The sequence below is a fragment of the Ursus arctos genome, unplaced genomic scaffold (assembly GCF_023065955.2).
Source record: "Ursus arctos isolate Adak ecotype North America unplaced genomic scaffold, UrsArc2.0 scaffold_2, whole genome shotgun sequence".
NCBI lineage: Eukaryota > Metazoa > Chordata > Mammalia > Carnivora > Ursidae > Ursus > Ursus arctos.
The window spans coordinates 67,596,740-67,620,488 of record NW_026622874.1 but is presented as its reverse complement, the minus strand read 5'-3'; the positions used below and the strand labels follow the sequence as shown (position 1 = coordinate 67,620,488).

General features: G+C 51.0%; 1 protein-coding gene across 1 annotated transcript in view; it reads right to left on the bottom strand.

Moving 5' to 3' along the window:
• Window positions 1-23,749, bottom strand: part of LOC113245188 (ATP-binding cassette sub-family A member 17-like) — a 76,374-nt gene that overhangs the window by 9,328 nt on the left and 43,297 nt on the right. The window contains exons 17-26 of the mRNA XM_048225098.2: window positions 23,055-23,153; window positions 15,923-16,076; window positions 14,088-14,391; window positions 11,948-12,221; window positions 11,569-11,773; window positions 10,840-11,059; window positions 7,042-7,200; window positions 4,699-4,877; window positions 3,980-4,108; window positions 2,993-3,187 (exon numbers count right to left, since the gene is read on the bottom strand). Coding sequence (XP_048081055.2) covers window positions 2,993-3,187; window positions 3,980-4,108; window positions 4,699-4,877; window positions 7,042-7,200; window positions 10,840-11,059; window positions 11,569-11,773; window positions 11,948-12,221; window positions 14,088-14,391; window positions 15,923-16,076; window positions 23,055-23,153 — 1,918 coding nt within the window. The remainder of the gene's footprint in view (window positions 1-2,992; window positions 3,188-3,979; window positions 4,109-4,698; window positions 4,878-7,041; window positions 7,201-10,839; window positions 11,060-11,568; window positions 11,774-11,947; window positions 12,222-14,087; window positions 14,392-15,922; window positions 16,077-23,054; window positions 23,154-23,749) is intronic.

Here is a 23,749-nt window from a genome sequence, read left to right as displayed (position 1 = left end):
TTTGACTTCCTTTATGCCCCCCTGGCCTGCAGCCATCACCGTCCTGTGCTGTCACTGTGGATGTATTTTAAACGTCAAAAGAAGACATTATTATTATTATAGCTTAATCAAAACCCATACATTTCCTTCTTTTTTTTTTTAATCACTTTTCAGTCCTTCCTGCATCTCTGAGCTTCCTTCAGGGATAATTTTCCCTCTGCCTAAAGATGGCTCCATGATTTTTTTTTTTTTTTTTTGCACACGTGCTGGTGATCAGTTCTGTCAGTGTTTGTTCATGTGAAAATGCCTTTTTCTCATACCTTCTTTTTACAGTGTGGCTTTACTGAGTGTATTATCCTAGGTTGGTTGTTAACACTTCCGTCATTTGTTGTCTTCTGGCCGCTGTCATTTCTGTTAAGACGTCACCTGCTGATCTGATTGTTGTTCCTCTGAAAGTGGGTCCCTTTAAGATTTCCTTCCTGTGTTTATTTTCTAGCATTTTTATTATAATATTCCTAGGGATTTATTTCGTGTAATTTCTCCTGCTTAGGGCTGATAGGAATTTGTTAATTTGTAATTCGATGTCTTCCATAAATTTTGGAAAGTCATTAGTTCTAGACATTAATTTTTCAAAGTCTGCATTGCCTCCTATTTGCATCCTTTCCTTCTGGGACTTCAGTTATGTGTCCGTGAAACCTTTTCACGGGAGCCTCTGTATCAGGTTGTCATATGTTGCCGTGTAACAAGTTACTCCAAAACTTAGTTGTGGTTTTTTGGTTATTTCATGGTTTCTGTGGGTCAGCTCGTAGATCTGGGGACAGCTTGGCTGGGTGGTGCTGGGCAGGCTCCGTCATGAGATGGCCCTTGGCCTCCCAATCAGGGCCGCATTCCTGGGAGCCTCCAGGATCCACCGCCCAACTCGCTCACGTAGTGGTAGGCAGGTCACAGGACTCCCGCGCCACTCCTCATGGTGTGGGCCCCTCCACAGGCTGCGTGAGCACCGTCAGGATGTGGCAGGTAGCTGCCCCCACAGTGAGGGACGTGCGGGAGAGAGTGTACCCCACACAGAAGCTGCAGTGCCTTCTGTAACCCAGTCTCAGGAGTGACATACCATCTCTCCTGCAAGTTTTGCTGCTGCCTGGACCCACCCTGGTCCAGCATGGGAGGGGCTGCTCGGGGTTGCGGGCGCCAAGATGGGGTCCCCTTGGGGCCATCTCGGAGGTCTGCCCAACGTTCTTACCTTCTGTTGGATAGCTTCTGCCCTTTTAACTCGCCAGGCTTCATTCTAAGTTATTTTTTTTGAAAGGGCGTTTTGTCTTTTATGCATGTATACCCGGTTAATTTTATTGTGTACCAAGCACTGCGTTTGCAAAATTGTTTGTAGAAATCATTTGAAGCCAAGGATGGTATCGTTTTCCCCCAGAGATTGGCATTGGCTCCCGTCAGGTGCCTGGGAGCATTGGCGGCTTAGGGCCCTGTCAGCCCCATTTCAGGGACTGACACGAGTCCAGGCCGTTTTGTGGTCCTTGGATGAGCTCGTCCACATGTGGCTCATCCCGGCACCTGGGGCACAGCCCTTCAGGGTTCCCAGTCTAAGAAAGTGTGCACTCGCCCTGAACTCAGCGCCAGTCACTTTAGCCTCAGGAGCAATCCTGGGCTCCCAGCTATCCCGGCCGGACTTGGTCACCTCCCTAGGCCTCTCCCCATCCTACCTCCTGCCTCATAAGTCTTCACTGTCTTCTCAGAAGGCTTTCTGGAGATGTTTTTAAAATTTGGTCCTGTTGTTACAGTTCTTGCCAGGAAGGGGGTCAGAGTAGGCAATCTGCCATTACCAGAAGCCTCCTTCATAATTTGTACGACAGTAAAAGAGTTAAAATGAGTCGTAAGTGTCTCACGGCCGTGAGAGGCTTACGTTGGCTATGGCTGTTCACCCCGGCTGTGGGCACCAAACACGAAGGGGCTGAAGATTCCGGAACGGGCCTACGTGGGTTCTTTGCTTTCTTTCTGAACATGATTTTGCTCACGGATGTTGAAGCTGGTCTGATAAATTCTGGCGACTCGATGGCTTGTGCTGTGAAGAGTACGCCCTCCATTATGCTGCCAGGTTTGGTCTCTCCCTGCGCCTTTCACGGGCTCCGCTGGGTGCCAACCGCCACCGCCACCGCCCTGTCACTCTCACCTTCCTGCACGGCCAGCACGCGCTGGCCATCAGAGCTCTGTGCCATGAGGGCCGCTGGGCCGGCACAAGCATTGGCGCCACTGGGCATTCATCGAATTGGTGCCAGTAGCTGAGGTGGAGGCCTCAAGAAGAAGGCGGGCTTTGAGGAGCTTGTGAGAAGGTTGGGTGTCAACAGGGAGGCGTCGGAGCTAGGCCATCTAGGAGGCACGCGCACGCATGTCTGACGTGCGGGACTGGGGCCGGGCTGAGACGTGGCTGCGTGGGCGCCCTCAGCGAGCAGGGGGTCCAGAGTAACCACTGAACTCAGGTGGAAGCAGCCCGTATAGAGCGAGAGAGACAGAAGGCTGGTGTTGCAGCCCCGAGGAGCACCACAGCCTAGCGGGCAGGCGGAGCAGACCCGCCGTGGGCGTCTGGGACAGAAGGGTCGTGGTGGGAAGAACGAGAGAAGAGGGGAAGGCTGCAGCTCACAGGAGGCGAGGTTTGCATTATGAGAAACCCTGCCAACGGCAAGGAAGGCAACCCAGGCATCTCTAGGAGCCGCGGTGTGAGCGCAGTAGGAGCGGCTGGGAGACGGGACCTGGGACCTGGGAAGGTGTGGGAGGGACGTCCAGGGCTGTGAGCAGTGGACACTGGAGATCATGGGTGGGAGCTCAGAGAAGAGGTCTAAGGTAGGGCCGTGGGCTGGAGTCACGTATAAACCTGATAGGTGGGGTTTCCAAAGACCAAGAACACCCCAGGCCTGTGTCAGATCCCCGGGTGCATTTCCACGCCCCCTCCTCCCAACACAGCTACCCCTTCCCAAGTGCTGCCCCCTCGTCCTGGGTCACACCCTACCTCCCTCAGGTGAGACCTGATGCTGAGGCCCCTGACAAAGGCGTCGCCAAAGGTGATGGGCTCTTCCCCGGTCAGCATTTTGAAGATGGATGTTTTCCCAGCTCCATTGATGCCAAGAAGGCCAAAGCACTCCCCTGCTTGAACAGTGAAGGAGATCTTGTTCACAGCCAGCGGGGGCACCTTCTTAGCATAGACCTGAGATACCCAAGACAGAAGGTGTGCAGTGAGGAGGCTGGGGGCTGGGTTGGGTGCTGGCTGCCCTCGGGGCCCAAGGGCTTGGAGTGGCCAGGCTTCCTTTCACTCGCAGCAGGGTTAGGGAGTTTGCTCTCCTCCTTCTATCCCTGCAAACGGAGAGCCCGGTTCTCCAGGATAAGCCTCTTCCCTTCAGTCCTCCAAGCAAACAAAACCCCTTGATGTTGCCTGAGTTGTTTGTTGGTTGGTTTGTTTAAGCCACCAGTGACTCTAGGGAAACAAAGAATAAGAACTTAGAAACTGAGGGAAAATGTTACAAAGCTCCTGGATGTTTGAAGGGTCTCTCTATAAAATTCTGGCTGGAGCTCTGTGGCTGACTAACCAGGCTCGGTTTGAGCTTTCGGAGCCGCCTGCCACCCTCCCAACCAGAAACTCCCCCCAAAACTGCCTTCTAGATCCCGGAGAGGATAAGCCAGTCGTGTCCATCCCCAAGGCTTCCAGCCTCTTGGGATTCGTGGCTCTGGCCCTCCCGCCTTACAGGGGCCCCCCGGAGAGGCGTGGAGGGCTCAGGCCCTAACTCTTGCCTTTGGGCACTTTGGGGGCAAACAGGCTTGGGTGTGATTTGTTCACAGAGGACGCCTCCCCGCCTGTGTGTCTCCAGGGCAGCGCTGCTCGCACTACACGGGGCCGGGCCGGGAGAGCTAGCAGCCACGTCTGGAGCTCCCGGCAGCTGCTTCCTTACGAAAGGCCCACCAGAGGAGTGGTCTTTGCTTTTTGAGGCACGTCTGACTTTACCTTTGACACTTCTCTAAGAACCAGTGGGTTTTCCTCTCGCAGCTTTTCCAAGTAAGTCTCCACCATCTCTGCCTCCTGTGCCACATCTTGGTCCACGGGCACGGCCGCTGCTTCGTGCGTCACCACGTGCTTTCCGGAGACAAAGGTGGGAGGTGTGAGTCCCTGCCGGTGTGAGGGCAGGGGAGGAGGCCGAGCGAGTGCGGGCCTCACGCACACACCACCACCCCTTTCTCAGGGGCGACCAGGGTCTGGCGGACCCGGAAACGTCACGTGGTATTGGCTTTTGAGGAAAATTAAAAGACTTGAAGCCTGGGGATATCAAGGCAAAACAAGTGAATCTTCTACAGAATTTCCTTGGGGGGCTTTTGCCTCTGGAAGACATTCAGACCAAGAGCTGACAGAACAGACCCTTCTCCCTTCGGGCTCCTGGCTGACGGGGCGGGGGAAGAGGTGTTCCAGAAAGGTGACTGGTCTTAGGAAATCTGGGGTCTCATTCCTAACTCAGCTCACCAGGGTCACAGGGGCCAAGCTAATCCTTGGCCTCCCCGTCCCTCCAGGTCCCTGGGGGCCCCTCCCCCAGCCCGGGCACGTGCTGTCACCCCTCTCCCCTGGGGGGGGGATGAGATGGTCAGATGCTGGAAGTCAAGGCCACTCCCAACCATGAACTGTCGAGCCAGCCCATGGACCCGAGTTCCAGAGTTACACGCTGACCCACTTACCGATTGTCGCTTCCTGTTGAGGTCAGAAAACCTGGCTTTCAGCTCCCACAAGACGTTGGTTTCAATGAGGAAGAGCAGCATGAGGTACACAGACCCCGAGATGGCCAGGGCCGTCAGATACTTCCCCATCCCCAGAGACTCCCAGGCGTAGATGCTCTCCTGGATCGTGTGTCCCTCTGCTATCGGGGAGGAAGCACATGTTACCAACCTCGGGCTGGCTTCCCAGCCTTTGCTCACCTCTTCTGTCCAGCCAGTGAGTGAACCCGTCCTCCAGCAAATGCCGTTGAAGCCACACGCGAGCATCCTCAGTGCTGTTACCATGTCCCAGCAGGTGGTAAACATGGAGACTGTTTTGTTTCTCTTGCTACAACCCACGTTCTGTACAAATAACGTGGTGAAGTCAGTGACTTCACCCTGTCCTATGACAGTGTTTTAAAATGCAAGATTTTTATATGATCGGTTCTCCGAACAGTTGTCAGTCACCTGCAGCTTCAACAGTCTTGTCGCAACATCCGGGAGCCTCTAGTCCCCTCTCTGTAATCTCATCTGCCTTCACATTTACCCTTTAAATACACGTATTTTAAAATTATGCCATAAATACAGAGTCATAGGAAAAAAGGGACATGTGTGAGGGAGAACAGAAAAGTTCCCCTCCACTCCCCCAAGCTGTTGTTAGGGTTTGTGTCCAACCCTTCTACCCTTTCTAGACATGAACTTTTAAGATACAGACAGAATGGGGGTGCCTGGGTGGCTCAGTCGTTAAGCGTCTGCCTTTGGCTCAGGGCGTGATCCCAGAGTCCTGGGATCGAGCCCCACGTCAGGCTCCTCTGCTGGGAGTCTGCTTCTTCCTCTCCCACTCCCCCTGCTTGTGTTCCCTCTCTCGCTGGCTGTCTCTGTCAAATAAATAAATAAAATCTTTTAAAAAAAGATATGAACAGAATGATACTATGCATAATTTTCTCCAATTTGCTAGTGTCATTTAATAATCTATAATGGACAGTGACTGTCTCAGGACACACAGATCAGAATAATAAAGGTCTCTGGCAAGGTGACTACGTGGACAATTATACAAGCTAGTATTATTTTAAGTTGGGTTTGTAACTCTGCTTGTGGTTTTCTCCGTGACTGAAGAAACTAATGCAGAAAACAATTATTGGTCTATGTCTCTGGATACACAATACACAATAATTGAAGGGAGTGGGGACGCGACTGCATGGGAGCAGTTTCTATGTTACCGAGTCAGGCTGATACAAATTCCAATTAGAATGTGACAACCTGAGGGTGTTAATGTAATCCCCATGGTAACCACAAAGAAAGTAGCTCTAGAATGTCCACAGAAGGAAACAAGAAAGGCCTAGGAGGTTTCATGTGAGGTTCCTAGAGTGGTGGAGTTCATAGACACAGCAAGGGAAGTGGTGGGTGCCAGGGGCTGGGGGACGGGGACGCAGGTACAACAGTGTGATTGTGCTTAATGCCATTGACCTGTACGCTCAGAAATGGTTAAAATGGTAAACTTCATATACATTTTACCACAGTTTTAAAAAATGAATAATTTAGGGGCGCCTGGGGGGCTCAGTCAGTTGAGCATCTGACTTTTGGTTTCAGCTCAGGTTGTGATCTTGGGGTTGGGGGATTGAGCCCCGTGTCAGGCTCCACATGCAGCATAGAGTCTGCTTGAGATTCTCTCCCTCTGCCTGCCCCCTGCTCACTCGCTCTCTTTCTCTTGAAGAAAAAAAAGAATTTTAATAGGTGTCAGAGAGAATGTGGACAAATTGGAACCCTCCTACATCGCTGGCAAAATGTAAAATGGTACAGCCGCTGTGGAAAACAATCTGGTGGTTCCTCGAGAGGTGAAACACAAGTCATTCCTAGGTGTGTGGTCAAGAGAACAGAAGACACGTTCACAGAAGAACCTGTACGTGACCCCCACAGCAGCGTTGTTCATAACTACCAACAGGTGGGGGCAGCCTGCATGCCCATCACCCGATGAACAGATAAACTGTGGTCCGTCCACACAATGGCGTATCATTCAGCCACAAAAAGGGAATGAGGCTCTGACTCCTGCTGCAACGTCGATGAAGCTTGAAAACATGATTCCGAGTGAGAGAGGCAGACATGAAGGACCAGAACAGGCAAGTCCACAGACAGAAAACAGGCCTGGTGGTCACCAGGGGCTGGGGGAGGGGCGATGGGGGAAAGACTGTGAACGGACGATGCTTCTTCTGGGGCTGATAGAAACGTTCTGGAATTGGATTGTGGCGATGCGTTCACAGCCTTGTGAACAAACCCAAACCTGCTGAGGTGTATCCTGTCAAGGGGAGAATTTCCATGTGCAATACTCACAAATTTGATTACACTCCGAATAGTTCAGGTTCCTGGTTTTGCATAACTTGTGGATCCCGTAGTTGTAGTATAAGTTGAAGAGGGCCATTCCCAGGCAGTGGCCCGGGAGCAGGAGGAATGTGCGGTCCAAGGAGTCCGACACTGTGCTGTAGCCCAGCTCTGCAAAGGGGACAGAAAGTACTGACTCACTTGCAGGCAGAAAAGGGCGCAGCCCCTGGCACACGTCACTCTCCCGGGCCCCAGGCCAAAGACCTGGTTCCCCCTTGGCGGTCATTCAACCTCCATGCCGTACACACTTTCCTTTGGGCCATGTCGTTTTACTTCTTTCCAATCGCTCGTGCAGACAAATCCCAAACAGCTGTGTTTGGGAAAACCAGCGAGAGCATGGCCGCCGTATGGAGTGCGTCTGTGGAAGGGGTGGGCTGAGACGCGGGAGGGAGATGAGGTTCACCAGGGAGCTGGGGCCAGACAGCAGCGTCTGGTGGGCCAGCTGTGGGGTTGTCTGAGCATCCCTACGGGAGCTGAGAAGGACACAGTCCCCGCCTAGATCGTCTGTGGGGACAAAGCCATCATTTGCAGATGCTCGACGCCACCATGGACCTGGAAAGGCCACGAGAATCAGCCAAAGTGCCGTGAGACACAGTAGCAAAGTCAGTAAATTGGCTGGTTGTGAACTAAATATACAGAAACTGGGGCGTCTTAGAGGTTAAGAGAAGCCAATTTTTAGATTCGCGTTATATTACGAAGTGAAGAAATGCCAAACGAGGTTGTTTGGCAAGAAAGTGAGGCATCTGTATTTAAAATAATTTAAACGTTTATTTACATCAAATAAACACAAGTGCTCTGCAAAGGAAATATTCTACTGATCAGCCGCTCATAAGAGAACGAACCCGGGGTGCGGCGGACAGGGCCAGTGACACGACTGCGCCCCTGAGCCCTCACCCACTGCACCGGCAGCAGCAGCACACATTCACGGCTCCTGCTTGACTGCCTGCCTTCTTCCTTTCTGGTTCCTACCCCGGCATTGCTCAAAGCCTGGGGCGAGGTCATGAACCCCCCGAATCTCGCCCTCCGCAACAGGTGGCCGTTCTCCGCCACACGCCGGGGCCGGACCCGCTCCTCTCTGGGTCCTGTGCCTTCTTTGTTGCTTTGCTCCTTCCCTTTGCTGGCCCACGTCTCTCCGTGGACTTTCCAAGGAGACGCGGTGGGTTGCGTTCCCCTTGGTGTGGCTGAACTTGCCTTCATTCTGTTCTTCTGCTCGCTCGATAATTGAATGGTGCCTAGAGCTTGTCCTCTGGGAAGCATCTGGGTGTAAGGTCTGGACCCTTCTCCCCTCAGCGTCGGACATCTCATGGATCCCTTCAGCCTCGAGCTTGGTTTGTTTGCGACTCTGGAAGATCTTGCTGGTGATTTCCTCATGTCCGCTTTCTGTTTGTGGAGCGCTTCTCAGGGGTCGGGGCTGCAGCTCCTGGACCCTCTCTCAGCACCTGCCCGCCCCTGCCTCCCCTGCTTCCTCCTGTCTTTCTGCTCTACTTTCTGGGAGGTCGACAGGCGGCGTCTTCCACCCCTTCTGCTAAGTGTTTATTTGGCAGTCAGCTTGCTCTTGCTCTCAGAGTTGGTGTTTTTTTTTCCTGGTAGAATTCTGTTGTTTAATGGACGCCGTCTTTTCCAGCACGGTGGTTCTGTGCCCTGCATTTCCCCGTCTTCCATATTTGGTGGTCTGCTTTGATGTCTCTTCCGTGGCTGCCATCTTCGTGTTCGGTGACCTCTGTCTATCCACAGAAACAAAAGAGGTGCCGGGAGGGGATCGCTAGCTTTGTGCATGGGCACGGGCAACATTTTGGGCAGGGGACCAGGCAGAATGTGTAGGTCTTGTGTGCAGGCAAGTTCGGTTCACCCAGAGGAGGGGCCTCTGCCGTCCGGCGAGCCTGCCTGTGTGCTGTGTGCTTCCCGAGGGGACAGGAACAGGGGCAGACTGTTGTCAGCCCTGCCTTCACTCCCCAGCTCCTGGGTCCCGAGCCTCCCCAGGATTCTGTGGAGCTAAGTTAGGTCCTTGCTCCGCCATTTCCCCCTCCAAATGCATTTCAGAGGCCAATGCGTCTTCATCATGAACTCGTCCGTTTTTATTTCCTTTTCTATTATTTTAGTGGTGTCTCAGAAAAAGGAGAGCTCAGATTTAGCTTTGTATTCTTGACTCTGTCCTGCCATGGTGACAGCATCCTGATGAGGCCCCTGGGGCGAGTGTATAGAGGCCAAAGTGTCCTAACGGTGTCCTTTCTCAGGAGGTGGGGGTGGGGTGCACACAGGAACCAACAGGGTTCCCCCAGGCCACAGCTTCGTGCCTTGTCCCAGCCTCCTTCCCCCGTGACTTCTAAGTGGGAGGGTGCCTCCTCCAAGCGGGAGAGGGGTCTCGGTCCTTGTTGTTGCCGTGTAGGAGGGCAGAGAAGACAGGGCATGAAGCGATCTAAGAAGAAATGGATCCCAGAAAGGTCAAGGGAGCCAGAGAGAATGTCCAGAGATCTATGTGGCCTGGCTTGGTCATTCTCTCTGAGAGCTCTGTCCCCATCAGAGTCCTTCAGTGTCCTTGGACTTGCAGGTACTTGTCTCTCTGGGGTGGGGTTGGGTGGTAGAGGAGAAGAGAAAGGTAGGAATCCTTAGATTCTTTCTGGAGACGAGGGCAGCATTGCTCAGAGTGATTCCCTGGCCTGCCCACGTTGGGATCACCTGGGGTGTGTCTTGAAATGCTGACCCGTGAGGACTGCGGGGTTAGGGTTCCCTTAGGACGCGTCTTTGCTAACCCCTTTCCTCTGTCTGCAGCATGCTTTTTGCTCTGTTCCCATCATAAAGCCAAAATGCTGTTGCTTTTTTGATCTGCTCGGATGAAAACAATTCCACCTCCCAAATTCCACAGGTGGTATGCATGAGAACTAGGAAGGGCGCCACGAAGTGCAGACCACGAGACCAGTACTACATGCTCAGTCAAGATGGCTAAGAATACACGCACGGCCAGTCCTTTAGGAGACAGAACGGCTCCTAAGACCAAGACAGAGGGAGCTATTCACATATTCTTAGGTAGAGACAACAAGAAAAACCCAAAAGCCAATTTAAAGGAGGTGGTTGGTGTCCAAGTAAATGGAGAAGAGAATCACAGAGGCAGAAACGAACGTGTGTATCCAACCCGATGCAGAGGGAGATGCAGCCTAGACACGAAGACGTCAGCGTCAAGGTGCACAGTATGAATGATGGCCTGCTCCCCAGCGCTTTGACCCTAACTGCGCACTCCCCAGACAGCCCCTCCCAACCTGGGCTTATTGATAGTCTCACTACCTTCTTTTTTAACGGAGGAATCATTTATTTCAATGAAACGCATGATCATAAGTGGACAACTTGATGAATTTTGATAAACGTCTATGCCCGTGTAACTAACACCTCGCTCAAGATGCAGAGTAGGTTCAGGAGGTTCCGTGGGGTCCCTGTTTAGTCAGCCCCTCTCCCCGAAACCCAGAGGCCACCGCCGTCCTGACTTTCTGTCACCAGGGTTTGTCCTATCAGTGGGGTCAGGTGTCCATCCGCATGCCTGCGTGTGTGCGCCAGGCGCTTTGTTCCCTGTCTGCTGCTGAGCGTAACCCGCGGGAGGAACGTAGCCAGCACGTCTCTCCGCTCTCCTGGAGATGTGTGTTTGGGACACGGTTTAGGGCTCTTGAGGAGATGGCTGAGGACAGTCTCACGGAAGGGGGTGCGCCTTGCATGGCTGTGAGCGGAAGCACGAAAGGTGTGTGTAGCTAGGACAGTCCTCACCTTTTTCGCTTGTGATGGAGACGAGGATGAGGGGGCCGAGGCTCAAGAAGGTGAGTATGATGATGAGCTTGACGAAGGCACCGCCTTCATAGTGGAAGCAGAAGCTGCTGAGGTAGACGAGGGGGACGCTGGCCCAGCTGTAGAGCGCGAACGCTAGCAGGACGGCCGGGGCGCTGTCCTGGTGCGTGAAGGCTTCCTCCTGGTGGTACAGAAACACCACCTGGGGAAAGAGGCAGAGTTTGGAAGAGTCACTAAGAGTGGGTGCTGAGGATTGGAGAGAGGACACGACGATTCCAACTTTAAGAATAAGTTTGCGGCACAGGTGCTCCCTGTGCTTCCTCGTCTCGCTGTGCAGATGGCGGCTCTGCCCGGCGAGTCAGCACCGTGCAGTCAGGGGCTCAGCAACCATTACAGAACACAGAGCAAAGGGGACATGACCTGTCCCGCACAGACTGTCACAATCCGATAGCTGCCCCCTCGGTGCCCTGCTGAGCTATTTCCGGCTATGAACACACATCCTCCGTGTGCTGCCTGTTCCTAGCTGTGGCAGCAGTCACGGGGATGCCAGATTGGGGATCCTCACGGGCGGGGACCTTTTCCCCAGAGTCAGTGACGGAGTCACGCCCTGGGTGAACTGGCAGCCTAGACTTCCGGTCCTTCGTGGGGTCTCCTTGAGGCAAATCCCCCGTGATGTGCATGGGGGCAGTCCCAGCACCATGCAGCCCTCACCAGCAGCAGCAGACCGTTGATGAGGGAGGTGATGAGGTCCCACAGCAGCGCCGACAGCCAGAAAGTAGCCACGTAAATGCCGCTGGTGAACTGGATGTGCTTGGCCTTCGAGGATCGCTCTTTGACTGTCAAGATGGAAAATGAGCTGGACAGGAAAGCTATTCCGAAAAGCAAGTTGATAATGAGGAAGTGCGCTTTTGGGCCCCTGCGACAGGACACGGAGAGAGAGGGAGGAAGCGGTTTAAGCAGAGCTGCTCACAGGAGCGGTCCTCTGCAGGCAGGATTTGTCGTTACAAAGAGAAGCAAACACGAAGGGGCAGGTGGTCGAGCCGCACTGTGGACGGGAAGGCTTTGCCGGGGGAAGGGCAGTCGCACTTACTGATACAAGATGTCCTCCGAGACCTCCAGGGCCGACCGGGGTTGAGGGTGGTTGACGACTGTGATGGAGGCTCTGGCCCCGGACAGCAGCTTGAAGAGAAAGTTGTCCACGAGCGCCAGTGCCACGGCGGGGGAGTGGTACGCCTGGTTGTTGAATAGTGCCGTCACCGTGGTGTGGTTCCCCGAGTCTTCAAAGGAAGCCGCCACGACATATTTGTAATCAAAGCCCTCAGGCTCCTCCTCTGCCTTTTGCAGGAGGAGGTCTTCCACTGAGCCTGCGAGAGAGCAGAGTGTCCCAGAGCTGTGCACCTCGTCCCCGGACCCCAGCCCCATCTGAAAGGGGGCTCCTCCGGACGTGGCTGCGCCCTCACTTCCAGGGACCCCTGTGCCTGCAGGGCCGCCTCCTGCCCGGGCCCCACAGCTCTGGGGCCACTCTAAAACCTCCCTTATGTTTATGGGAGCAGTGGGAAAAAAGGAGAGAAGTCTAGTCATCTTTCCATCTGTCTATCCCCTGCCCTCTCCAGGGCCTTGACCTTTGCCAGGACTGTGTGGCAAAGGCAGTCCCTCCTGTGTGCGTGGAAGGCGACACGTGGTCGCACTGCACCTCACCAAACCACCGCCAGTGGCCCTCACTGCCCCCACACACGGCCTGCAGCACTCAGTCACCCTCCAAACCCAGCTCACGTCCTCGGGTCCTTGCCACCCCTGAGGACCCACTGTTCCCCGTGCTTACAAACGCTGTCCTTGTGGTTTGGAATGTTCTCCAGTTCTCTTCCCCTTCTGCCAGTCAGCTCAGGCTCTCACCCTGTAGCCACTGTGCCCCCCTCCGAGGCTGAGCTATGTCCCCGCAATCCCTCGGCGCTGCCACCGTTCCGACTGTCACTTTGCACCACAACTGTCTTCACTTCCCCTCCAACCCCTGGGCGAGGGGCTCACCACGGGCTGGTAGCAACACTGTTCTTCACTGTGCTCTCAGTGCACAGCACCACATAAACACACGACCCACCTAGAGCTCCCTAGAGCTCGGGGGTCTTAGGCACTGGAAGGGACTGCCCATCCCAGAGACAGCGGTAACCATGCTGCTGGCAGGATGCTTGCTCGCTCACTCGGTTCCCGGAGGAGGCGAGATTTCTCCTTCCCCCCATCTTGCCACACCATGTTCCACATTTGATCTCTTTATTTTAAAAAGCGAATACTTTACAATTTGATTTCTAGTCCAAATGACTCATGCAATATAATTTTTAAATCCGAATAATTATGCAAGACTCACAATGACAAATGGCAATGGCCTGGCCTGCCCTTTGCCGTCCCCCAGTGCCTGCTCCCTGGGAGCACCCTCTCTCACGCTGGTCAGCTGGCGTTTCTCCAGACTGCTAAATGGCACATGTACCTATTGATGTACTATTATGGAAACAAGGCCTTTCTTCTCTTACCCGCAACCCGTACAGGCTCCCCTCCTCTGCCCTCCCCTGGAGCACATCATAAAGTTGGTTAAATCAGTTCACAGCTGAACCAAGTGGTATGTTACGCTGTGTTTCCTTTTTTGTACAACCTCCCTGCCAGAGTTAAGGTCCTTCCTTTTCTTTCTTTCTTTCTTTTTTTTAGAGATGTATTTATTTTTAGATACAGAGAGAGAGTGCGAGTGTGCATGTGAGCGGGGTGGGGGAGCAGAGGGAGAGGGAAAATCTCCAGCAGGCTCCACACCCAGCATGGAGCCTGACTGGGACTCAATCTCACGACCCTGAGATCGTGACCTGAGCTGAAATCAAGAGTCAGACGCTCAACCTGAGCTACCCAGGTGCCCCATGTCCGTCCTTCTCACATTTGCTTAGCGCGCTCTACATCTGTCACCAAACCCCCGATACACGATAGACGTGTAAATCTCTCAGGATATGTCTGACACATCAGATAATTTATCAGTTTCATTTTTTGGACATGCCCAAGTCCCCAGAAAGACATGGCCTGGTTTCATTTCTGGGCATCCTCCCTTTCCTGTCATCTGGGGGGTTAAAGAAGTTTTTCTGAGACTTCTGGCTGTTCGCCTGACTTCAGGGAGCATCGCGTGGCCCCAAAGGATGGGGCGTCCCCACAGGGAGCAACGTGCCCGCAGCACACCCGGTTTGCCAGAGCCTCGGACTTACTCAGGGTCTCCAGAGGGATCTGCTCCTCAGACACAAGCATGTTTGTAAAATATTCCGAAAGCCGAGGACCCAGCCTGGAATTGGGAGAAATATAGAATGGGACAATGGTTTGCCCGTATGTTTTTAGGGTCAATTCCAGTGGGACCTCGTCCATGCGCCTTTCCAAGTTGAGGAAGGCAAGGCTGAAGATGGTGATCCCCAGAGGCGCCAGGATCTGTATCGTCAGCATCAACATCCAGTTGCGCCAAGAGTAGGTGACCCTTTTCAGGAACATGGCATAGAACTGTTGGCAGATAAGGCTGAGCTGCAATAGAAACAGGGGGCACCCCATTAGCAAGGCCACGGAGAGGAGCCGCCGGACGACGCCCAGCTGCGCGCTCTCACACGGGGCTTAACATTTTGATGATGTTCAGAATTTGCTGCGAGTAAAAATTCTTTGATCCAGTGATTTGATTGACATTTAACAGCAGAAAAAGAAGCCATAGATTGGAAAGATCTGGAAGAGTAGCCTAAACAGATAGCAAATGTAAGTATGATGCCATTTTTTTAAATCTACCAGATTATCTGTCGGTGAGGATGTGGGGAAAATACCACTGCTGGAGTTTTAATTTGGTACAACTTTTTTAGAAAACAAATTAGCTGGAGAAATACAATCTAATTTAATATTCATATGGTCTTTTAACTTAGAAATTCCACTTCTGGTGATGCATCCTGCAGGTACCCGAGCACGCGTCCCCTGCGGCCCAGACAGTAATTGTGAAGGGTGTGGTCATGTGCGCTGGGGACCAAAACATGTAGGTGGGCCTGGGGTGGGAGACGCTGGGGGTCAGCACCGTGGGCCCCCATGCCGCTTCTCACTGGTGCAGCCGGAACGAGGGCAGGGAGAGGCCGCAACTCGTCCACCTGGAGCCTTTGTGGGGACAGGCTTGGTGGTCAGGTCTGAGTCAGGCATTCCTATGTTCCTGGCCCCAAATACCAACAAATCCCTGAAAGTCTCTACCAAGCAACCCCGAAATTCCCCGCACTGGACATGATGAAGGCACATTCACCCCAAACATTCCTCAAAAGGCACTGCTCTCAACTCGTCTGAGGTTGTACCCTGAGAACTACTTCCTGGGAAGTCTCCAGAAGCAAAACTTGGCCAAGCGGAGCCCAGGTGAGCCTCCTGCTGGAACCTGGAGAAGAGCCCCCTGTACAGGGGAGGCAGCTGGCCTCGATAACCCTTCTCCTTTCAAATGTGATTCGAGATTATGAAACAATGGAATCAGTCTCTTCCCTAACCCATGATAACCAGTCTCAGTGTTTTACGGTCATGTCTTGTGGATGGCCAAATTGAGACCATTTTGTAAAGATGCACATCAGGAATTTTTTTTCGGCAATGGAGGAACATGATAGGTTATCCAAATATTTCATAAGGATGTTTAAAAAAATCTTAAACTCCAGGTGATCTAATATGTGATCTGTTTCACAGTGAAAGATGGAAAAGGAAGATTAAACATGCTTTTGTGGCCAGTAGACTTTTATTCTTTCTTGTTCTTGGTGAGAGGAAGGGCTAAGACCTTTCCTGTGACCTTTCCTGTGACCTTTGCTGGTACTTTCCTCCACTGGGTTAATCCTGGTCAGGAAACACTAGGATGTTGCCTTTGAACTAGAGCCGAGAGCCTGGCATTGCTGAAACCTAGCGGGGGGGCCTGTCCTTTATGCTGAAAATCTGCACATTTTTTTTCTCAAGCCCCTGTGAAAGGCTGACCTGCACTTTGTGACAGAAGAATGGCGTGATTCTAAGAACTGAACCCAGATCTGCCCTCTTGCATGCATTTGAAATCCTTGCTCACCCCAGTGTTCAGCTGGATTGGCAGGCCCGACCGTATTGAGAAGATCCTGGAGTGAATGCGTTTAATCCTGCTGATAGGGACTCTTCGTTGGGACTGCATCAAGGGGATCTTGAGGGCTTGGGTATCTGTGTTGGTGTCTGACAACTTGTTAACCCTAAACCAGGCCGAAACAAAGAGAAATGCAAATTCACAAAAATCACAACTGACTTCAGTTTGTTTGGATTTAAAGAGTCTTAAACAGGCCCTGAGTAAATACTGAATTAACTGAATATTGAATTTACCGACCAGGGGCTTTTCCAAAGAACTGAGGCGACGTTTGCATGAATAGATTCCATTGTATTCCCTGAAAGATGCCATATGCAAATTAAGACAAAAATGAAATATCATTTAATATCTATGTTATGAGCAAAATCGTCAATTATAACTTGTAGCCTTGCTGACCCTCTAGGCACAGGCCGAGTAAACTGCAGCCCGGGGCCAAATCTAGCCCAAGGCCTTGTTTTCTGTTTGGTCCTGAGCTCAGAATGGATTTTACATTTTTAAATGGTTACGTGTTAGATAGTTATCTAATCATGTACATATTCTCCTTGATTATGCCCCTGAGTCTACAATAGCCTAGAATGCGTCCTCTCTGGCCTTCCAAGAAAAAGTTGGCCGAACCCTGCTTGAGGCAAAAAGACGCTCTCATTGCTGACAACAAACCGTTAAGAAGTCAAGAAACATATCTTTATTCATAGTCTTCGGGTCAGGGAATTTGTCACCACAAACTAGTCCAGTACATCGTGGCTCATTTTCCCTGTAGCAGAGTTGGGTAAAAGACGGTGTGTTTGTTGGTGTCCACGATAGGCTGAGGCACAGATTATCCCCAAACTGAACAGCTCGAAACAACCATAAGGGTTCATTCTCTCCCACAGTTGCTGAACTGGGTGGCGCCATCTCAGGGTGTGTGTTGAGGCTGCTGGCGGGCGGCGGGCCAGGGCTGCAGTGGTCTGAAGGCGGGGCTGGGGCCGGAGGGTCTGCTTCCCAGACAGTGCCCTCCCATGGCCTGTTTCACAGCTAGCTCTCCAAGTGAGGTTCTGAGAAGAATGTTGGTTCTAATGAACATTCATGATCAGGGTAAACATGAGATAACAAAGACGTGTGTCATAACTTCACTCATTCATCCTGGGGGGAGCAATGCTGTTGTTGAGTTGAATGATACTTTTTTTAATACTGGAAGGATGTTTCTGCAAGTTTTTGTGCCCTTCTTAACGAAATGGCTCCAGAGACACTTCTAAACTTACTTTGCATTATTAACGTTTTCTCCATGACTTTCTCAGTCTACCCTAATTTGTAGCGTGTACCAAGTTCTGTGGTATAGGTAGTCTCACCGTGGTTGATTTCAAACCATCGACACAACACACCCATCACGCAGATGTGGTGGATGTAAATAACCTCAAGAGCACTGGTAACAGTAGAATGTGGCCAAATCAGGAGGAGAAGAAGTCTTGTGTGTCACCATTTGTAATATTGTAATTTATCATAAATACGTATTTGGTCTTCATTCCGGTCCTGGCACCGGGCTCCTCAAACACTTGTAACTTCCTAAGTGGTGACAGTGGTTAAGGTGTGTTTTGTTGTGCGAACGACGTGACTTTCGGAAAGCACGTGAGGATGGGGGCTGGTTGCCAGGAGAACCATCCATGTCGTGGCCAAGTTGGAACTCTCAGGCCCACCTCCCAGCCTCCTGGGAGGCGACAGGGGCTGGAGATTGAGTTTAAGCACAAGTGGCCAACGATTTAATCCATCAACCATACATAGGCAATGAAGCCTCCGTAAAACCCCAAATGGGCAGGATTCAGAGGGTTTCCCTGTCCCTGTGTATGTGTTCATCTGGATCTGGTATCGTATCCTTATAGTAAACTGGTAACTGGTAACTGTAAGAGTGTTTCTCTGAGCTCTGTGAGCCGTTTTAGCAAATGGATCAAAGAGGGAGTGGTGGGAACGTCCAGTCTATAGCCGCTGGGTCAAAAGCCCACGTGACCACCTGGACTTGGGACTGGGGTCTGGAGTTGGGAGTTGGGGGCAGTCTTGCAGGCCTGAGCCCTTAACCTGGGGGATCTGATGCGAGTCTTCCAGATAGATGGTGTCAGGATGGAGTTATCTGCTTGGTGATGTGGGAAAAAAACCACACTCTGGAATGGATATCACATGTACCACTGTTTTTCCCCATGAAATCATAAGTTTATGCAATTTAATTTTTAATAATTGCTATGTTTAACTGGCTCACACAATTCTTGATAGTTTAATGATTGGCTCTCGCGAGCCAATATGAGCCAGCTCCAGGATAGGTCTTGGAAGGAGCCGCAGTTGCTGCCTGGGGCTGCCTGAGTACCTTCACGAGACAGTAGCTGGCTTCTCCCAGACTGAGCGAGAGCAGGGCTACCGTATCTTTTGTGACCTAGCTTCATGAGTCACAGAGTCAGTTCTGCAAAATCTTGCTGCGTCTACGGGTCAGCCGTATTTACAGTGAGACGGGTGAGGCTGGAGTGAGCAGCCTGGGACTTGCTCCCATGGACAGTGCGCCCTGGAGGTCCTCCCGGCCTTTGCCGAGGCTCTGCTTCTGCTCTGGATGGTTTCTCCTTGACTTTTCCAGGCTTCCTCCTTTCTTTAGCCCTTCTACACATTGGGGGATATTAATGACAGTTACCAGGATTTGTGGGCCTCTCGTCAGGACTTCCGCTGGTGCCTGAGGTGGGTGTGTAGGGAGAGTCGGGCGTCACGGGGCACTTCGCCACGGTATTTTCTTTGGCCCCATGAAATTTCATGGCATAGGTTGTATTTTTTAATTTTTCGTCCTCATTTGGTTTCTGCTAGTAGGGTTTTTTTTTTTCTATTTAAAAAAATAAGAGTGTCATTTATTAAGACTGAATTTCAGGGAGGGAGGGAGGGAGGGGATTTTTCTACAGTGGGAGGCTGGCGAACACCACACCACACTTTCTTCAGACATCAGGTGATAGGCTTCTGCAGACAGAGTACGAGCTCCTCGGAGAGCTTCCACATGCAGTAGACGGTGTCTGACTGGCCCCCCGAATCTCTACCTCCTGGTGTTGGCCCTGTCCTAACCTCCCAGTTTTATTGCGATATAACTGACAAATACCATGGTGTGTTTCAGGTGTCCATATATGCTGTGGAGTGATCCCCACAGTGAGTTCAGTTACTGTCCACCACCTCACAGCGTTGCAAAAGCTTTTCCTTGTGGTGAGAGCTTTTACCATTTACTCTCTGAACAGCTGTCCAATACCAATACAGTGCTATGGACTGCAGTCATCATGCTGCACGTGACCCCCCAGAACTCACTCTCTGTACGGCTGGAAGTTTGTGCCTTTCGACCCCCATCACCTAATTCCCCCACCACCTGCCTCCGGTGACCCCACAGCTGTTCTCTGCTTCTAGGAGTCTGTCTGTTTGTTTGGTTTTTAGATTCCACATCTAAGTGAGATCATACAGTGTGTGTTTTTCTCTGACTTATTTCATCGAGCACAATGCCCTCAGGGACCACCTGTGTTGTTGCCGATAGTAGGATTGTCCTTCTTTTTAATGGCTGAACGGTGTTCTCTTGTGGGGGTGGTGTGTGCGCTCACTGGGTACAAACTTTCTAGTTTGATACAGTCCTACTTGTTTGTTTTTGCTTTTGTTGCTTGTGCTAATCTCTTCCCCTTGATTGTAAGCTGGACTTAGTGTCTCACTTGCTTTTTTTTTTTTTTTTTAAGATTTTATCTATTTGTTTATGAGAGAGAGAGAGAGCAGGGTGAGGTGCAGAGGGAGAGAGGGGGACAAGCGGACTCCATGCTGAACGTGGAGCCCGACATGGGGCTCAGTCTCGTGACGCCAAGATCATGACCTGAGCCAAAACCAAGAGTCCGACGCTTGGCTGACTGTGCCACCCAGGCGCCCCCAGATAATTTTTTTTTTAAAGATGCCAAAGATTTGTACACCACAGATATAACTGGACCTGGCTGCTCTATGCAAAAGACGGCACCCAGCAACTGAGGAACGAGCATTCTTTTGTAAAATCGGAATGTAACCTGAGCCACAGACATAAGTATTTTGGAGGAAGGAGGCTATACAGGGTATATGCTAGGACCAGAGTGAAATTAGGTCAGAAATCAACTACATTAACAAAACAAGGCAAAATAAAACAAGAGAACAGTTTTTTAAAAAATCTCCATGAATTTGGAAATTAAGAAACACAGTTCTAAGTAAGCCACAGGTCAGAGCAGAAACCGCATGGAAAAATAAACATATTTGTAACTCAATGGTAATGAAAATACTACATACCAGAAAACAGAGACGCAGGCAGGTGAAGCTCAGAGGGAGATTTATATCGCTATACATTCCCCTCACCAGGAGAGGACATCCCTCCTCTCTACTTCCAGTCGGCATTATGCTCAAGACCCTACCAGTGAGATAAGCAAGTGGAAGGCATGAAGACTGGGAAATAAGAAGTAGAACTTCTTTACATGACATGATGGTTATACACAAAATACTAAGGAAATCAACCCCAAACTGTTTGAATAAGTGAATAAATTATATCTCTAGATATAAATAATACAGAGTGACTTCTAGATCTGCCACAACTGATTGGAAACAAAATTTAGGAATCCATTTCCATGCCTTCAAAAACTATGAAATACGTAGGAGTAAGTTTCACAAAAGATATGCAGAACTTCTGGAAACGGCAAAATATGGCCGATAAAAATGAGAAATGATCTCCCAAGTAAACGAAGCTATGTGTAATATGTATGGATTGGAAGGATGAATGTTTGAAAGATGGCCATTCTCCCCAAATTAATCTATAGATTCAATTTAGTACCAGTCATGTTCCCAGCAGGTGAAAAAAAACAGACTTTATAGTTAGACAGTTATAGGTTTACAGAAAAACTGAGCAGAAAGCACAGAATTCCCTTGTATCTGTTCTACCCCTGCTCCTGTTTTCCCTGTTGTTAACGGCTCGCATTCACATGGTGTTGCCTGTTGTAACCAATGAATGAGTTTTCCAGCAGGGTCTTTTTTTCAAAATAGAAACTGATGAGTTTAAATTTAAATTTACATGTCAACACAGACGACCTATAATGGCCAAAACAATCTTCAAAAAATAGACCCGGAAGAACCATCTACTACCTGACTTGAAGACATCCTACAGAGCTCCAGGAATCACAGTGGTGTGGGACTGGCGTGGGACAGACAGCTGGTTCAGTGGGACACAATAGGGGTGTAGAAATTGACATACACAGTTGACTGATTTTGAAGGCATCCAAACAATTTGGTATGGAAGGAAGTCTCTTCCCCAGATAGTTCCATCGTGACTGGATACCCACATGCAAGAAAATGAACCTCAACTTCTTGTCACACACAAGTTAACACAGGTTAACCCCAAAGTTAATGCCAGGTGGGCCTCGGATCTAATGCAGAAGCTAAAATGGTCAAGTGCCTGAACAAAAGGTAGCAGAATGACTTTGTGACCTAAGGGTGGGCTCTGAGAATAGGAAGAGGGAAGCCGCAGGCCGGGCAGAAAATGCCCCTGACAAAGGACTTGTATCCAGAATAGATGAGAACTCGGTAATAAAACTGAGCTGTAGCCTCGATATTTGTGCACCTTTCGGTACGTCTGTTGTACTTTGATAAAGACGTAATTGTTAGAACTCAGTGGAAGTGTTGAACTGAGGATCGGACACGGCTGAAGAGAGAAGAGGCGACCTGGGTGATACATCGGAGGATATTATCAAGCTCGCGGCTCTGGGAGGCAAGGGCTGGGAAAGGTGAAAAAGAAGAGAAAACTCACATAGCACAGACAACGAGAAGATCTAAGCCCTGTCCTCCGGGGAGAGAACACTGAGCAGCAGAGAGGCCGCGGGAGCGCGTGGCGGCGGACGCTGTGGAACTCACGGCAGGCATTCCGTCAGGGGCCGGAAGTCCACCAGACATCAAGCAGGATAAGTAAAAAGAAAACAGAACCCAGAGAGACTGTGGTTAAGGGGCATAATTCCGAAGCAAAGGGTGGCCAGATTTCTTTCAAAGGAAGAAGTGGTAAACCTACAGCTCACTTTCAGCAGCAAGAGTGGAGACTGGGAAATGGTATCTTCAGCACATTGATGGGAAGTAACTCTGAATCTGGTGACAGCCTCCTTCCAAAATTAGAGAGCTAAAACCATTTCCAGACCAAAACCGAACAAAACCCCAGAAACAAAAACACAAGTGTGTTTGGCCCCTGCATAAAAATGCTAACGGGCGCTGTGGAGAGCGTCCTGTGGGCAGGACGGTTATCGGAGAAGTAAGAGGAACGCACCCAGTACACGCACATGAGTTTAAGCGACCACTGGCGTTCTCAACAGTAGCATGGTTCTGTGTACAAGCTGGTGAGGGTGGGATGCGCGTGCCCCGAGGTCTCAGCGTGTTCCTGGAGCAAAGTAAAGCTACTACCTCACTCGGCACATTGACAGGCTGCATACGTGTCTCAGGATCTACGCTGACCGCTAACGTCATTCGGCAAGAACGTAGAATTTCCCACTAGCGTGGGGAGGAAAATATAGAAGGAGGAAAAATACCCCAAAAGGGGGGAGAGAAAAAGCCACGTGGACTAGTAGAAAATATAAGATAAAATATACAATTAAATGTATCATTAATAACACTCGTAAAGAGCCTGCATGTTGCAGGAAACAGACAGATACTGCCAGCTTGGATCCTCACTCTCTGGCCTTGTTGGGCCTTCTGGGTGGCTCCTCTAGAGAGCCCCATCGTGACCCTCCTAGAAGGAAGCCCGCCGGCCTGCTTCCTGACACTCACGTAGCTCAGTGGATCCATCAGCCCACCCCGGAGCTGGACGTAGTCAGCCTCCCTCATTGGTTAAACCAGCAAGTCTTGGTCATCGGTTACTCACAGTCCACAGCATCCCAGGTGATACAGTGTCCGCTTGGTTTGTTTTTCCCTCCTGGAAAGTGATACTGTATTCAACACTTTCTCTGTTGAGCAGTATCAGCATCACTGGAGGTGCCCTGAGGAGGAGCCAAGCCCTGGACAGGGGTTAGATGCAGGACCCTCAGGCCCCCTCTACTGTAAGACCCTCGGGGTCTGCAGTGTCACCCTTGCTTACCGAATGAAGACCTCCTCCATGGTGGTGACCGCGGCCCCAAAGCTGGCGATCCCCAGCTCTACCTGCCTCAGTTCCAGCTCGGTAAATAGAGAGGGAAACCTGCAAGGGAAGAGTGGTTTTATTCCTCACAGGAGGAAGGGGACCCCTCGCTGTCACCCTGGCTTTCCACAGGGCAAACAGTGGGGGCTGGGGAGGTCTCAATCTTGTCACTCCCAAGCTGCAGCCCTCTGAACGTGAGCAGCGAGGGTGACAGAATTTACTCCAGAACGTTCCTGGGACGAAAAATGTCACACACACCTCGTAAATAATTCATCTCTTTCATACTATTTTTGGAGTGCTTACCAAGGGCCAGGGACCATTCCCAGCCCTTTTCCACGTATGAACTCCGTCAGTTGTCTCAACAGCTCTTTGAAGACAGTGCTGAGAGGCTAAGTAACTTCCCCAAGATCACACAGCCACATGTAGCAAGACCAGGAGGCAAACTCAGCTGCTCTCTCCAAAGACAGTGAGTGCTCTTTTTTTTCCCCTATTGTTCCTCTAAATGAGGAAAGGAGCTAATTCTCAACAGCCTGCTAATCTCCAACCCTTTCTTAGGCATGCCTTCCATTTTTTTTTTAGCTGAATGAATCATGGCTTTTTGTGTGACATGAAGGAATCCACAATCCCCTACCTTGCAGCCCAGGGTCAAGCCCAAC